We start from the raw sequence: 13,731 nt of genomic DNA, 5'->3' as shown, positions 1-13,731 counted from the left end.
ATTAGACTATATTCGTGATACATGTTTCGTCCTCTTATGGGACTTCTTCAGTCACACATACAAACATTGAAAATAAGGTGTGGACACGCTGAAATAAGTAAATGAAAAGTCTTTAAATCTTGTGACGCGGTGTGTTGGTGTCTTGTCAATCTTGAATGTTAAAATGGTGCAGCATGAACATGATATGAAGCATGAAATCCAATATTTTTTTTTTTTTTCCTATTTGCTTTACGTCACACCGACACAGATAGGGCGACGATGGGACAGGAAAGGGCTAGGAATGGGAAGGAAGTGGCCATGGCCTTAATTAAGGTACAGCCCCAGCATTTGCCTGGTGTGAAAATGGGAAACAACAGAAAATCATCTTCAGGGCTGCCGACAGAGGGATTCGAACGCACTATCTCCCGGATGCGAGCTCACAGCTGCACGCTCCTAAGTGCACGGCCAACTCACCCGGTGAAGACCAATTAAAACACAGATGATTATAATGTTGTTATATGCATAGAATTGTCCAATGATAAAACAACATGAGTGGCTATGCGAATAAAATTAAATGCATATTGTACATAAAATAGTGTGATGATAATGCCACATTAAAATAGCTTCATTGATTAGATGAAGAAGGTGGAGTTATGTTGATGATGCAAGTTGAACTTGATTGTGTGTTGACAGTATGGGTCTAAAAAAGAAAAAAATATGAGTGAACTAAAGAAAAAATTCAATTGAAATGTAAACTGAGTGCCCATCTGGTCACTCACCTCCTTGCCCATCCTACATCGACTACTCCACCTCAAGTATTAAAGCTAACTGAGTGATGCCCTCGAAGGTCGTTGAGGACTGACTAGGAGGGGAGGTTGAGGGGAGTTTGATGTAAGGGGAGGGGTGTAAAGTAAAGCATTACGCACGCGCCTTCGTGTAAAGAATTTAATGATTATCTCCTCAAAAAGTATATCGATTTCTTCCGATATTTCTTTCAGATTATAAATAGGGTTGCATTTATTATCAATATTTGTATAAATGTTTTCCAAAATATTCAATAGATTTCCTTTCTAACTTAATTGGAGAATTTGAAGGTCTTGTTTTATGTCCGTGAATGTATGATTGGTATCGACCATATGAGAACCGAATGCCGAGAATCTGCCATATTTTGACGCATTAACATGGTTATTATAACTTATGTTAAAATTGCGGCCTGACTGTCCAATATAACTGGCGAAACTTTGGTGCACTTTAATTTGTAAACTCCTGATTTCTGAAATTCGCTATTGCAGTTATTGATAGTGTGCTGATTGTAGAAAACATGAGCGTTATTGTTGGTTGTCTTAAAAGAAACTTTCATATTAAGTTTCTTGAAAATATTCATGATTTTCGTATATTTTACTGACTAGGTGAAAAGGGCGTAACTATCTTCTTTCTTTATAGTATCCTTGGTTAATGTCAAAATTATTTCTTCTCGATTTTGCTAATAATTTTGTCCACAAATTGCCTGTTGAACCCGTTACTTTTAGCTATAAAATAAATAGTATCCCATTCATTTTTGTCCCCCATAAGTCCAACACCTCGTCCACGTTGTGGGGGGGATGGGCAACAGTACGAAGTAGGGGATAACCTGTAAGGGTGAAGTACAGTGGGGACCATGTGTGCCGCAGGATCGCTACGGTAGCTATGAAGGCCTTACAGGAACCTGAAAAGTAACGGCTAACGGGGCTCTGGTGAAGTCCTTAACGGCAACTGAGGCAGAGAAGGAGACCTTTGGTACGGCAGAGTTGGCTGAGGAGTTAACCCTTCCTCTTCGGGTAAAATAAAGAGGAAAACCACTGCCTTGTGGTGAAGAGGGATCTTCAAAGGCTAAGGGAGACTACCCCCAACAGTAAACAGTAGGCTTAGTGGCATAGGTGGCAGCCCCACCACCAAGCTCGGGTGCTGTGGGCCAATAACTTGCACATCCTTAAATTACCTTATTACAGAAACATCAACAATGAGAAACCGGACTGGCTTGAAAAGGCTAACGAAAATTGGCCTATGGTATGTGAGGACTCTGCAGGTAAGTGGAAGGCTACGATAGGCAGTGGCATGTATGAGGAGTTATGGCCTGTACATCCTAGGTTTGAGTGAGGTAAGATGGAGTCAGTTTGGGGAATTGGCAACCCATGATGGAGCTACATTCGTATACTCTGGAAGACCTGAGAGCGACGGAACGAGTTACGGAGGTGTGGGTATATTAATGGATAAGGAGGCCAGGAGGAGCCTTATGGAGTGGTACCCAGTGACGGAAAGGATAATAGTGGCACGTTTTAATACCGATATTAGGAACATTGTGTTGATAGTATGCTATGCACCTACGGAGTTGGCAGAGGAGGAAGACAAACAGGAGTTCTATGTACATCTTAATAGAACAGTTAAGAAACAGAAAAGGAAGGATATCATCCTAGTTGGAGGAGATTTGAATTCAAAAGTGGGACAGGACAACGAAGGACTTGAACATATTATGGGAAGGCATGGTTTAGGAGAACGAAATGAGAATGGACAGCTGTTTGTGGACTTCTGTGCAAGCCACGATTTGGTTATTGGTTGTACTATATTTCCACATAAAGACTGTCATGAGGTAACATGGATATCACCGGATCATAGGATAGAAAACCAGATAGATCCTGTGGCTATTGGACGAAGGTGGAGGAGTTCATTGTTGGATGTGAGGAAGAAGAGAGGTGCAGACATTGGCAGTGATCACCATCTTGTTGTGGCTACCTTTAGAATGAAGACCGTGGCACAAAAGAGAAGGATAGAGCAGACAAGAAAGCGATATGATGTTGGAAAACTAAGGGATGACAGAAATGTGAAAGAAGCCTTCAGGATAGATCTAATGAATCAATTCCAAGCACTCACTGAGGTGGAGGATGAAACTATTGAGGAAAAAATGGGTGAAGACTAGATCTGTATTTACTGAAGTAAATGAAAATATCCTGGGTTTCAAGGATAGGAGGAAAAAGACTGAATGACTGACCAGACATGGGAATTTATCAGACAAGGGAAAGAGATAAAGGAAGTAATGAGCGCATGTAAGACACGAGCAAAGAAGGCAGAATTGCAATCAAAATATGCTGTAAAGGATAAGGAAGTAAAGAGAAGTGTGAGGAGAGATCAGAGGAAATGGATAGATGACCTATCTCAACAAGCAGAGGAGGCAGCCAGAAAGGGAAATCTTAGAGAACTCTGTACCATCACCAGAGTTCTAGCAAAGAAGCAGATGCAGAAAAACCATCCATTCAGAAACAAAGATGGTGTCCTCCTAAGAAACTCTGAGGATCAGCTGAAGTGATGGCAGGAACATTTCTCTGCGGTGTTAAACCACTCCTTGGAGGAGCAAGTAGATGCGGGAGAAGGCGAAGAAGAAGAGGAAGAAACCCAGCCTGACCCAAGGATTAAAGTCTGCATTCCAACAATGGAGGAAATCAAGCATGCTATGAAAGAGTTGCATATTGGTAAGGAAGCAGGAGTTGACAATATTCCAGCAGAAGTCATGAAGGTTGATATGGATACCACTGCCAATGTGTTGCAGCCGCTATTTTGAGAAGATATGGGTTAATGGAGAAATGCCGACAGATTGGAGATGTGGGTTGCTGGTGAAGTTGCCAAGGAGGGCAATATGCCAGACTGTAACAACCGGAGGGGCATTACGCTTCTTTCAATCCCTAGCAAAGTCTTCAACAGGGTTCTGCTGAACAGAATTAAGGAGTATATTAACTTGAGACTCCGATGGGAACAGGCAGGCTTTCGATCGAATCGCTCATGTGTAGACCAAATAAACACCTTGAGGATAATTCTGGAGCAGTGTGCTGAGTGGTCATCTCGCCTCTATGCAGTGTTCATCCCCTTCGGTTTGTGTGTTTACTTCCCCAAATGCTGTGATGAGCATTGGCGTCACATCCTACTATGAGGTTTTATTTCTTGTTTTCTACAGTATATCACCAGTCTCTTGAACTCCTCCGGCGGAGGTGGAGATTCAGAGTCTCCTGGGAAATATGCAGAACAGACAACCAGGTCTCTTGGCTGTCCGCCCTCTTCATATCTCACTAGAACTGCTACAAGGTCTCTAGTAATGAAGCCTGGTATAGCCCAAGCGTTATGATTTTTAACTAGTATACATGCTGTAGGCTTTTCCTCTGCTATTCCACTGAATAGAGTGAAGCCTGCACATTTTAGTCCCATGATATGCCCCTGTCTAAGCCAGGGTTCTTGTATCAGGGTGACCGAAAACCTGCCTTTCTGGATACTTCTTATAAGTACCCTAGAGGCCGCTATACAATGTTGTATGTTTGCTTGTATGAAAGTAATCATTCCTTACTTTCATGCAATACTTTACCTTACGCGGTCTCCGGAACGTGCAGCTCCGTCTTTCGTGATGACTCCTGAGGCTTGGCTGGCCCCGGCTCCTGCCCAGGCTCCTGCTCTTCGCCCCTGTTGGTCTAAGTGTTGTCTGCGGTGGGGTTGGTCCCCTGCTTGACACGTTTGCCCTCCACCAGGGTGAAGGTAGCAACATGCACCCTGCAGAAGATCTTCTTCCCTACCACTTTTTCCACATCTCTTGAGTCCATGCTGACCACAAGTCGGACACCTCTCTTCTCCTCCTTGCGGTCATAGACTCTCCAGCTGTTGGGATTTAAGCCATGGTTCTGGCGTGCCATTCTTCCCAAAAGAACGTTGTTGTCCTTTGGTTGTCCTGGTATCCAGACCATGACTCTCTTATAGGAAAGGAGTTTATCCATGCCCACAATTGTGAGCCTGGCTCCTTCCCACGGTTGCATGTCTGTAACAAGGCTAGAAAGCCATGCTACAGTCTCGTCGTTCTCTGCGATAATGATGGCCGCACCTCTCGACAGATAGCAATCCAGGAACTGAGGCTTAATGGGCCCCTGCTCCGGAAGCTCATCTATCAGATTGGTGATAGCCTCCTCCACAGACTCCACCTGTTTCTCAGTTAGCTGCTGGTCAGGATATCCTACAGGCACTATGGCCATCCTGATCCCAGCTTTAGCTATCCTGGCATACTCCACCTTGGGTTTTTTGTGGGCCCACCGATCTTCTTCTGCTCTTGCCCCCGACAAAAGTTGTTTCCCCAGTGGCGTCTTGGTGGGTGGAGTCCTCTGTGCCCTAGAAGCAGAGCCCTTTTCAGGGTCCCGCCTCTTGTGCCCATCGGATCCCCCCACAGTCGTCGCTGTCATGGCAGTAGAAGGCCTTTCAGCTCCAGGAGTTAAGCCCTCTTTGGCCTGCTCCCAGGCATTTAAAGCCTTCTTATACCTCCTCTTCTCAGCGCCAGAGCGCTGTTTTTCTTCTTCTTCTGGACCAGAGGATTGCCCACCTCTAGAGTGAGCTCTCTTACTGTCGAGGTCGTACTATGAATTCCGTCGAAGCCAGGAGCTTTAAATGGTTTTACATCTTTCAGTGCTGTATCAATCTCGGATACTGTGAAGGGATTTGCATATTCTGAAGACTGAGGTGCTGTTGACTTCAAGACTTGAAGTTGTCGTCGAATATATTTGGTGTGTTTCTTGTCACCTGGAACTCGTGACGTTGCAATGATGTGAGAGGCAATTTGATCTGATGTAACTTCAGCCTGTTCTCTGCATACTGGTGGGCTTACTCCTAATTTTCTGAGAAGACTCCAAGCTTCTCTGCTAGAGCGAGTAAAATCTATCCTCTCAACTGTTTATCCAGTTATGCCTTCGAGATGAGTCCAGACTGGACAGAAGCTTGGTTGCTATGTTAGGATCTCCACATCGTTGAAAGTCTTGATATAGTGCTTCACTTTCTTCATTCCATCCAAGAATATATTCTTTGCGGTAACCTCTTGGAATGAACGTTTTAGCTGTTTCTATAACTGCACCAGCAAAACGCCTATAGTTGTTATATTTAGGAGGAATCCATCGGATGCACTTATCAAGTTCTGCTGGGAAATTGGTCCAGTTAGCTTTACGAAAATTCCAACGAGAATGTGGTGTTGATCTAATTACAGGGATTGTGATACCAATTTCAATTAGGATGGGCTTATGTTGGCTATGTGGAAATTCACCAATCACTTTTCTCGTGATGTTTTCAGGAAAACCACTTTCATTACAGCTTACAAAACAGAGGTCTGGATTTGTATCTTTGATCCATGCAGCTGATCTAAATGTGCCCTTGTCTTTAGCATCAAAAATTAAATGGAGGTCATTTTCTTCTGCCCATTTCATGAGCATTCTACCATTTTCATCGTTTTTGGAGTACTTCCAGAGTCCATGGTGACTGTTAAAATCCCCAACATAAATTGGAGGATGCTTTGCAGTATGTAAGACATGTTCAGGCCAAAGAATGTTAGGTGGTTTATAGACATTTGTTATAGTAATGCCATGCAACTGTATGACAACTGTATGTATATTTCCATCCGTATTTTCAGAAATAAGTGAGGCTTCATTTATGTTTTTACGGATGTAGGTGGCTATTCCATACACATCGTGATATGTCACTCCGAGAGCAGTATAATCAGGGATACGACCTCTGCTTCGAAACTGATCTGCAATTAGGAACATGTGTTTCCTGAATGGCGACAATATCAATATTGTTGTCCAATAAAAGTTTAGATAGATAGTCACACTTTGCTTTGCTGATACTTTCAACATTTAGTTGGAGGAGTCGAATCGTTGGTCCAATGTTTCTTGTTAGGGAGCTCTTAAAAGAGCTGTTGAGACGTGTTTGATATGTCATTGTATGTAATTGCCAGGAGATCGCAGTGATAGACTGGCTGCCAAATATATTGTTGCTCGCTTAGCACCACCCAGGGGTCACGTGTAGGGTTTCTGGCAATAACTCGTCAGTCATGAATAATTGGGAAAAGTCATGTTCACTCAACTTTGCGGTGGTTTATAACCTGACGTACCTGTGGATGGGCTTTTGAAGTCCAAGTCAGTGTCACGGTATTTCCTCCAGCCATCAGTAGATGCACCAGCACTGCCATTTAGCATAATTTTCTCATTATCATGATTTTCATCACACAACTCACCAACACAATACCGTTCCACAATATCTTCCTCACCACTTAATTGAAAATCACTCTCACTATCGCTGAAATCAACGTCACTTTAACTTAAAAGTCTGACTATTTCTTTCTCATGCTGCTCAAACGACGCCATGTTGCTAAGCAACGTCTGTTTGCAAACTCACATGGTCTACAAAGAATATGCACAAAGCCTGATTTCAAAGAGATTATAGCTATACATGGCTTCAAATTGTCGTCGAAGGATGGCTGTAGCTTATTACTGTACCTGTAATACATGCACGCGTAACCCGCCAAAGGAGGTATATAGGGAAGAAAATCATGTCGGATCTATGCAAGATTTTCTCGTCGGGTGTGGCCCGCCGCGTGAGTGCTAAGGGTTAATTATCCTGTCACTGCTCTGGTCACTTTTGTCCACATTGCGCTAGGTCGTGTCTCAATATACTGTAACACCAACACCATTTGTTGACACCTTTCCTCCACTCCAATGTATTCTATACCCTTTCTTCAATTTTTTTTTACCTTTCCCCTTCCATTTTGTCTCACTCATTCCCATCATCGCTATGTCTTTCTTCTCCATGTACTCTATAATTTCTTCTACCTTGCCATTCAAGGTCATGACATTGATGATACCGATTCTGGTGATGTCTGGTAGCCATCTTCTCACAGTTCCCCCAGAGCACCGAAAACTGTGCGTCACTTCAGGGTGATGCCCTAGCATTTTCCAAGGCCTTGATTCACTCGCACTCATTTTATAGGCTGTTTGTACAATGGGTTCGCCACTCCCAAAGTCATTTTATTACCTTCTGCCAGGTTCAGATTAGGCCGCCCCAGTGTGCTCTTTTGCTCTATTGATTACCAATATGACGTTATTATTTTAAATTTGTTTTCAGTTGGGTCAGTATGTCCTTTTTGCTGTATTAAATGCCAGTATGATTTTGAAATAGGTTTAACAGAACATAAACTTTATGTTAAAGAACTAATTTTGTAATTAGTTGGTGAAGTACTTTCTTTTTGAGAATTTTCCTTTTGAAGATTACAACTTTTCTTATACATATTTGTATTCTGATCTCATTGGATTTACATTTGTTTTATTACGGTCATGTGATTCAGCAGTTTAATTTTGCTCTTGTTACGTTTGCTTTTTTTCTTAGGTTTGGTAGCTGAGTTATTGTAAAATGCCTCTTGAAAATGCAGATGATAAACTGCTTCATGGTTTTATCATACTTTCGATCTCCCTTCGGTTCCCCTTTGGCTAGTTCCTTCCTATGGGCCTTATGCTAGTATCTTCACATATGTTTATTTTACTACCTTTGAAAATATTTGGACTTCCAGACAACATGATAAAAAAATATTTCTCCAGATAGTATTTTAATGAGTAGTAAACGGATCTGTAATGTTGATGCAGAAAGTATAGGATTAGAATAAGCCAGATAAATATAGGAGAAGGTAAGAAACATAAGCAAAGGTAAGTACAGTGAGGTGTGGTCAGGTCCTGATTCTTGGCAGCAAGTATAGTATCCTTGCTTATGTTTCTTCCCTTTTCCTGTACTTATTCAGCTTTCTTCCACTTCTGACATGAAGACTGAAGATCTGTCCAAACTCTCCTGATGAAGCTGAGAAGCAGAAATGAGCTCATCAGAGGCTGAGAAGGTATGGATGTGAGACGGCTAGGATTGATGACGAGAAAGCCCGTCCATTTGTAGGGGGCATTGTATGAAGATGGAAATTGTCCTTGTCCTTTTGTGTTTTCAAGTTTGTGCTGTCTTCCTCGTTTTGTTGCTCCCTCTTCACACACTGATCTGCCTTTATATTCATCCTATTTTGTGTTCCTCCTATCTATCTATCTATCTATCTATCTATCTATCTATCTATCTATCTATGTATCCGACCGGGCGAGTTGGCCGTGCGCGTAGAGGCGCGCGGCTGTGAGCTTGCATCCGGGAGATAGTAGGTTCGAATCCCACTATCGGCAGCCCATTTTCACACCAGGCAAATGCTGGGGCTGTACCTTAATTAAGGCCACGGCCGCTTCCTTCCAACTCCTAGGCCTATCCTATCCCATCATTGCCATAAGACCTATCCGTGTCGGTGCAACGTAAAGCCCCTAGCAAAAGAAAAAAAAATCTATGTTTCTATGTATCTATCTATTACTTGATATGACACATTTGTTCCTTTCATATCCTTCTATAAGTTTTGTTGCTAGCTGTAATTATATTTTTCAAAATACTACATACGTTTTTTTTTTACAGGTTTAGATATCCCTGCCGTAGAACTAGTCTTGAATCATTCCATACCAAGTGTGCCTAAAGACTACATCCACCGAGTGGGACGTACCGCCAGAGCTGGACGAGGAGGCACGGCCATTTCTTTGATGACACCTCATGATATTCATCTTATACATGCTATCGAAGCAACTATTAATACCAAACTGGTAGAGTACAAAGTTGATGGTAAGCTTTATATTGTTTGTATCTGGTTACATTTATTCTATATGTATTTGTTTAAGTTAATAAATACAAGTATTTTACATAATACAGTCATTACCTGCATAATGTTGGGGCCAATATACACTCACCGGCAAAATAAATTAAATACTCTACGTATTTCGCATAAAATATAATGATAGTCCATTTGAAACCTTGTATAAATGTTATGACATTATAACAATATGGCAATGTATCCTAAGCAAATTAGCTTATTTGAGAAGTTTCAGTCAAATACTTTAATACACTAATACCGGACAGCTCTATCTTAACAGCATTGAGTGGAGTGCGCACAGCGACGGTGGTGACATCTAACATGTTCGTGTGAACTGCATACTTGTCTATGCTACAGTTGAGAGGAATGCATCTACACTCATTGGAAATATTTTCGATAAAATAATTGAACAATCGTAATAATTAAGAATGAAATTTTAAAATATGAAATGCCTCCTTCATAAACTTCCAAACAAGCATGATGTTAGTCGTGCCTTTCGCTATGTCTTAAAAATTAAAAGCAGAATTTTTTGAGGATTCACCCAGTCTCTGGGAGGAATATTTAACAACTACTCTCTCCTCTTCTTTCTGGCCTTTTCCTAATTACCTGGCCCAGCAATCTGTATGGGCGTAGCCTAGTTTTGCAGCCGGATGCCTTTCCTAATACCAATCATAGCGTATGTGGAGGGATATATATTCACTGTTGCGTGTTTCTCTGGTTGTTTCTTGTGTAATGTGTTGTATATATCCGAAGATGTGTATTAATACGAACACAAACCCCCAGCCCCCAATCTGCAGGAATTAACAGACGCGATTAAAATCTCCGACTCAGCCAGGAATCGTACCAGGGCCCTCTGAACCGAAGGTCAGTACGCTGACCATTCCGTGGTGGTGATTATTGTTTTAAGAGGAAGTACAACTGGCCAACCATCCTCTGTTAACACTAATCAGAAGGGAAATGGAAGAGGTCCAGCACTCCAAAGAATGAAGATATCATTTTAAAAAAGAAGGGCCACGAAGCGCTAACCATTCAGCCAAAGCGCTACAGGGGGAAGATAACAACATCCATGATTTATTAAGATTTCGGGAAAGAGAAGCTGCAATTAAGGAACAGGAGGTTTGGTCCATTATTTTGACTTCTTCCTCCTCATCTTCTGCTACTACTTCTTCGGTACGGCCGATCTTCCCGAACTCTATTGGAGAACTCGCCTCACACTGCTATCTCGCTTTCACTGTACTTTGAATTTTCTGTGTTAGGTACCTCTAAAGACAGAAATACATAATCTGTAATAGAATACATATTGAGGTTACGTGAGTGAACTACGATGTTCCTGACAAGGAAGAAGTGTTCAGAATTTCCTAAGGTCTCTTTCTCAAATTTTTTTTTTTTTTTTTTTTTTGCTTTACGTCGCACCGACACAGATATGTCTTACGGCGACGATGGGATAGGAAAGGCCTAGGAAGTGGAAGGAAGCGACCGTGGCCTTAATTAAGGTACAGCCCCGGCATTTGCCTGGTGTGAAAATGGGAAACCACGGAAAACCATCTTCAGGGCTGCCGACAGTGGGGCTCGAACCCACGATCTCCCGATTACTGGATACTGGCCGCAATTAAGCGACTGCAGCTATCGAGCTCGGTTCTCAAAATTTATGCATGAAGAATTACTATACACACGTATTAAATTAGTTGGACTAATGCTCAAGCCTATGCCAATAATACATTGAAATAATTTTCTTACTCCAGGCTGAGTGGCTCAAACAGTTGAGGCGCTGGCCTTCTGATCTGAATTTGGCAGGTTCAATCCTGACTCCGTCCGGTGGTATTTGAAGGTGCTCAAATACGTCAACCTCGTGCAGGTAGATTTACTGGCACATAAAATAATTCATGCGGAAATAAATTCTGGCATCTCGCTGCCTCCAAAAACCGTAAAAGTAGTTAGTGGGACATAAAGAAAATTATTATTATTATTGTGACGGTAATTCGAGACTCGCGTACACAAATAAATAATAAATAGAATATCATAGAATAGTGATGATAATAATAATAATAATAAATAGAATAATAATAAAATAATAAATATTGCCATTCAAATGTGAATAAGGAAATAGTAAAATGACGCAGTGGCGGGTGAATACACATCAAAGCATGGAAACGTGACGGATAACTTCAATACTCAAAATTTAAATCAAATACAAGGGAACACTTACAGGCCTAAAAATGACAACTAAGAGAGGGGAGTGGAAGGTGCGGGGGGCCCTATAAGGTCCATGGGAAGGTATGGCGTTATGGGGGAGAAAAGACTTACAATAATATACCCAACAGACAAATTATTATTGAGAAAATGAACATACAATTATAAATGAACAAATAAATGAATTGCGGATTAACTGATACTTGAGATACAAAACAAAAGACGTGTAAGAGAAATAGTTAAGCTCTTCAGTCACTAACAAACTTTGATACAGAGATTCACATTAAAAGTTAAATTTACGGAACGAAAACTTTGACATAGAGGTTCACATTAAGGTTAAATTTACAGAATGAAAGGAGGCAACCTCGAAGGAAACAAAATTAATTACACTATTCAAGAAAGAGTGTTACAGTTACTTACAACCACAACTAGAGTTAGAAAAGAAGGTCTGCCTCTGTAAACAACACGTTGCGGACTAGCATAATCGCTAAGTCATATAAATGCTCTATTATGGAAAATGTGGAAAACTAGAGGAAACTCCGGCACAAAAGATGATATTCTACATAATTACTGAAGTTACATTAAGTGGGAATAGTCCGAAACACAAGAATGCATTTACACTGACTGACAGAGCAAATGCAACACCAAGAAGGAGTGGTCAGAACTTTATGCCAATTGCAGGGTAGACTGACGTCACTGAGGTATGCTCATGATGTGAAATGCGCCGCTGTGCTGCGCACGTAGCGAACTATAAATGGGACACGGCGTTGGCGAATGGCCCACTTCGTACCGTGATTTCTCAGCCGACAGTCATTGTAGAACGTGTTGTCGTGTGCCACAGGACACGTGTATAGCTAAGAATGCCAGGCCGCCGTCAACGGAGGCATTTCCAGCAGACAGACGACTTTACGAGGGTTATGGTGATCGGGCTGAGAAGGGCAGGTTGGTCGCTTCGTCAAATCGCAGCCGATACCCATAGGGATGTGTCCACAGTGCAGCGCCTGTGGCGAAGATGGTTGGCGCAGGGACATGTGGCACGTGCGAGGGGTCCAGGCGCAGCCCGAGTGACGTCAGCACGCGAGGATCGGCGCATCCCCCGCCAAGCGGTGGCAGCCCCGCACGCCACGTCAACCACCATTCTTCAGCATGTGCAAGACACCCTGGCTGTTCCAATATCGACCAGAACAATTTCCCGTCGATTGGTTGAAGGAGGCCTGCACTCCCGGCGTCCGCTCAGAAGACTATTGACTCCACAGCATAGACGTGCACGCCTGGCATGGTGCCGGGCTAGAGCGACTTGGATGAGGGAATAGCGGAACGTCGTATTCTCTGATGAGTCACGCTTCTGTTCTGTCAGTGATAGTCACCGCAGGCGAGTGTGGCGTCGGCGTGGAGAAAGGTCAAATCCGGCAGTAACTGTGGAGCGCCCTACCGCTAGACAACGCAGCATCATGGTTTGGGGCGCTATTGCGTATGATTCCACGTCACCTCTAGTGCGTATTCAAGGCACGTTAAATGCCCACCGCTACGTGCAGCATGTGCTGCGGCCGGTGGCACTCCCATACCTTCAGGGGCTGCCCAATGCTCTGTTTCAGCAGGATAATGCCCGCCCACACACTGCTCGCATCTCCCAACAGGCTCTACGAGGCGTACAGATGCTTCCATGGCCAGCGTACTCTCCGGATCTCTCACCAATCGAACACGTGTGGGATCTCATTGGACGCCGTTTGCAAACTCTGCCCCAGCCTCGTACGGACGACCAACTGTGGCAAATGGTTGACAGAGAATGGAGGCCCATCCCTCAGGACACCATCCGCACTCTTATTGACTCTGTACCTCGACGTGTTTCTGCGTGCATCGCCGCTCGCGGTGGTCCTACATCCTACTGAGTCGATGCCGTGCGCATTGTATAACCTGCATATCGGTTTGAAATAAACATCAATTATTCGTCCGTGCCGTCTCTGTTTTTTCCCCAACTTTCATCCCTTTCGAACCACTCCTTCTTGGTGTTGCATTTGCTCTGTCAGTCA

At 42.9% G+C, this 13,731-nt stretch overlaps 1 protein-coding gene across 1 annotated transcript in view; it reads left to right on the top strand.

Moving 5' to 3' along the window:
* Positions 1 to 13,731, top strand: part of Dbp45A (putative ATP-dependent RNA helicase Dbp45A) — a 192,499-nt gene that overhangs the window by 145,527 nt on the left and 33,241 nt on the right. Inside the window, exon 9 of the mRNA XM_068226661.1 lies at positions 9,283 to 9,483. Within this exon, the coding sequence (XP_068082762.1) occupies positions 9,283 to 9,483 (201 nt within the window). The remainder of the gene's footprint in view (positions 1 to 9,282; positions 9,484 to 13,731) is intronic.

This window comes from Anabrus simplex, chromosome 3 (genome assembly GCF_040414725.1).
Source record: "Anabrus simplex isolate iqAnaSimp1 chromosome 3, ASM4041472v1, whole genome shotgun sequence".
Lineage (NCBI taxonomy): Eukaryota > Metazoa > Arthropoda > Insecta > Orthoptera > Tettigoniidae > Anabrus > Anabrus simplex.
The sequence above is the reverse complement of the archived record's forward strand: the minus strand, read 5'-3'. Positions and strand labels throughout refer to the sequence as shown.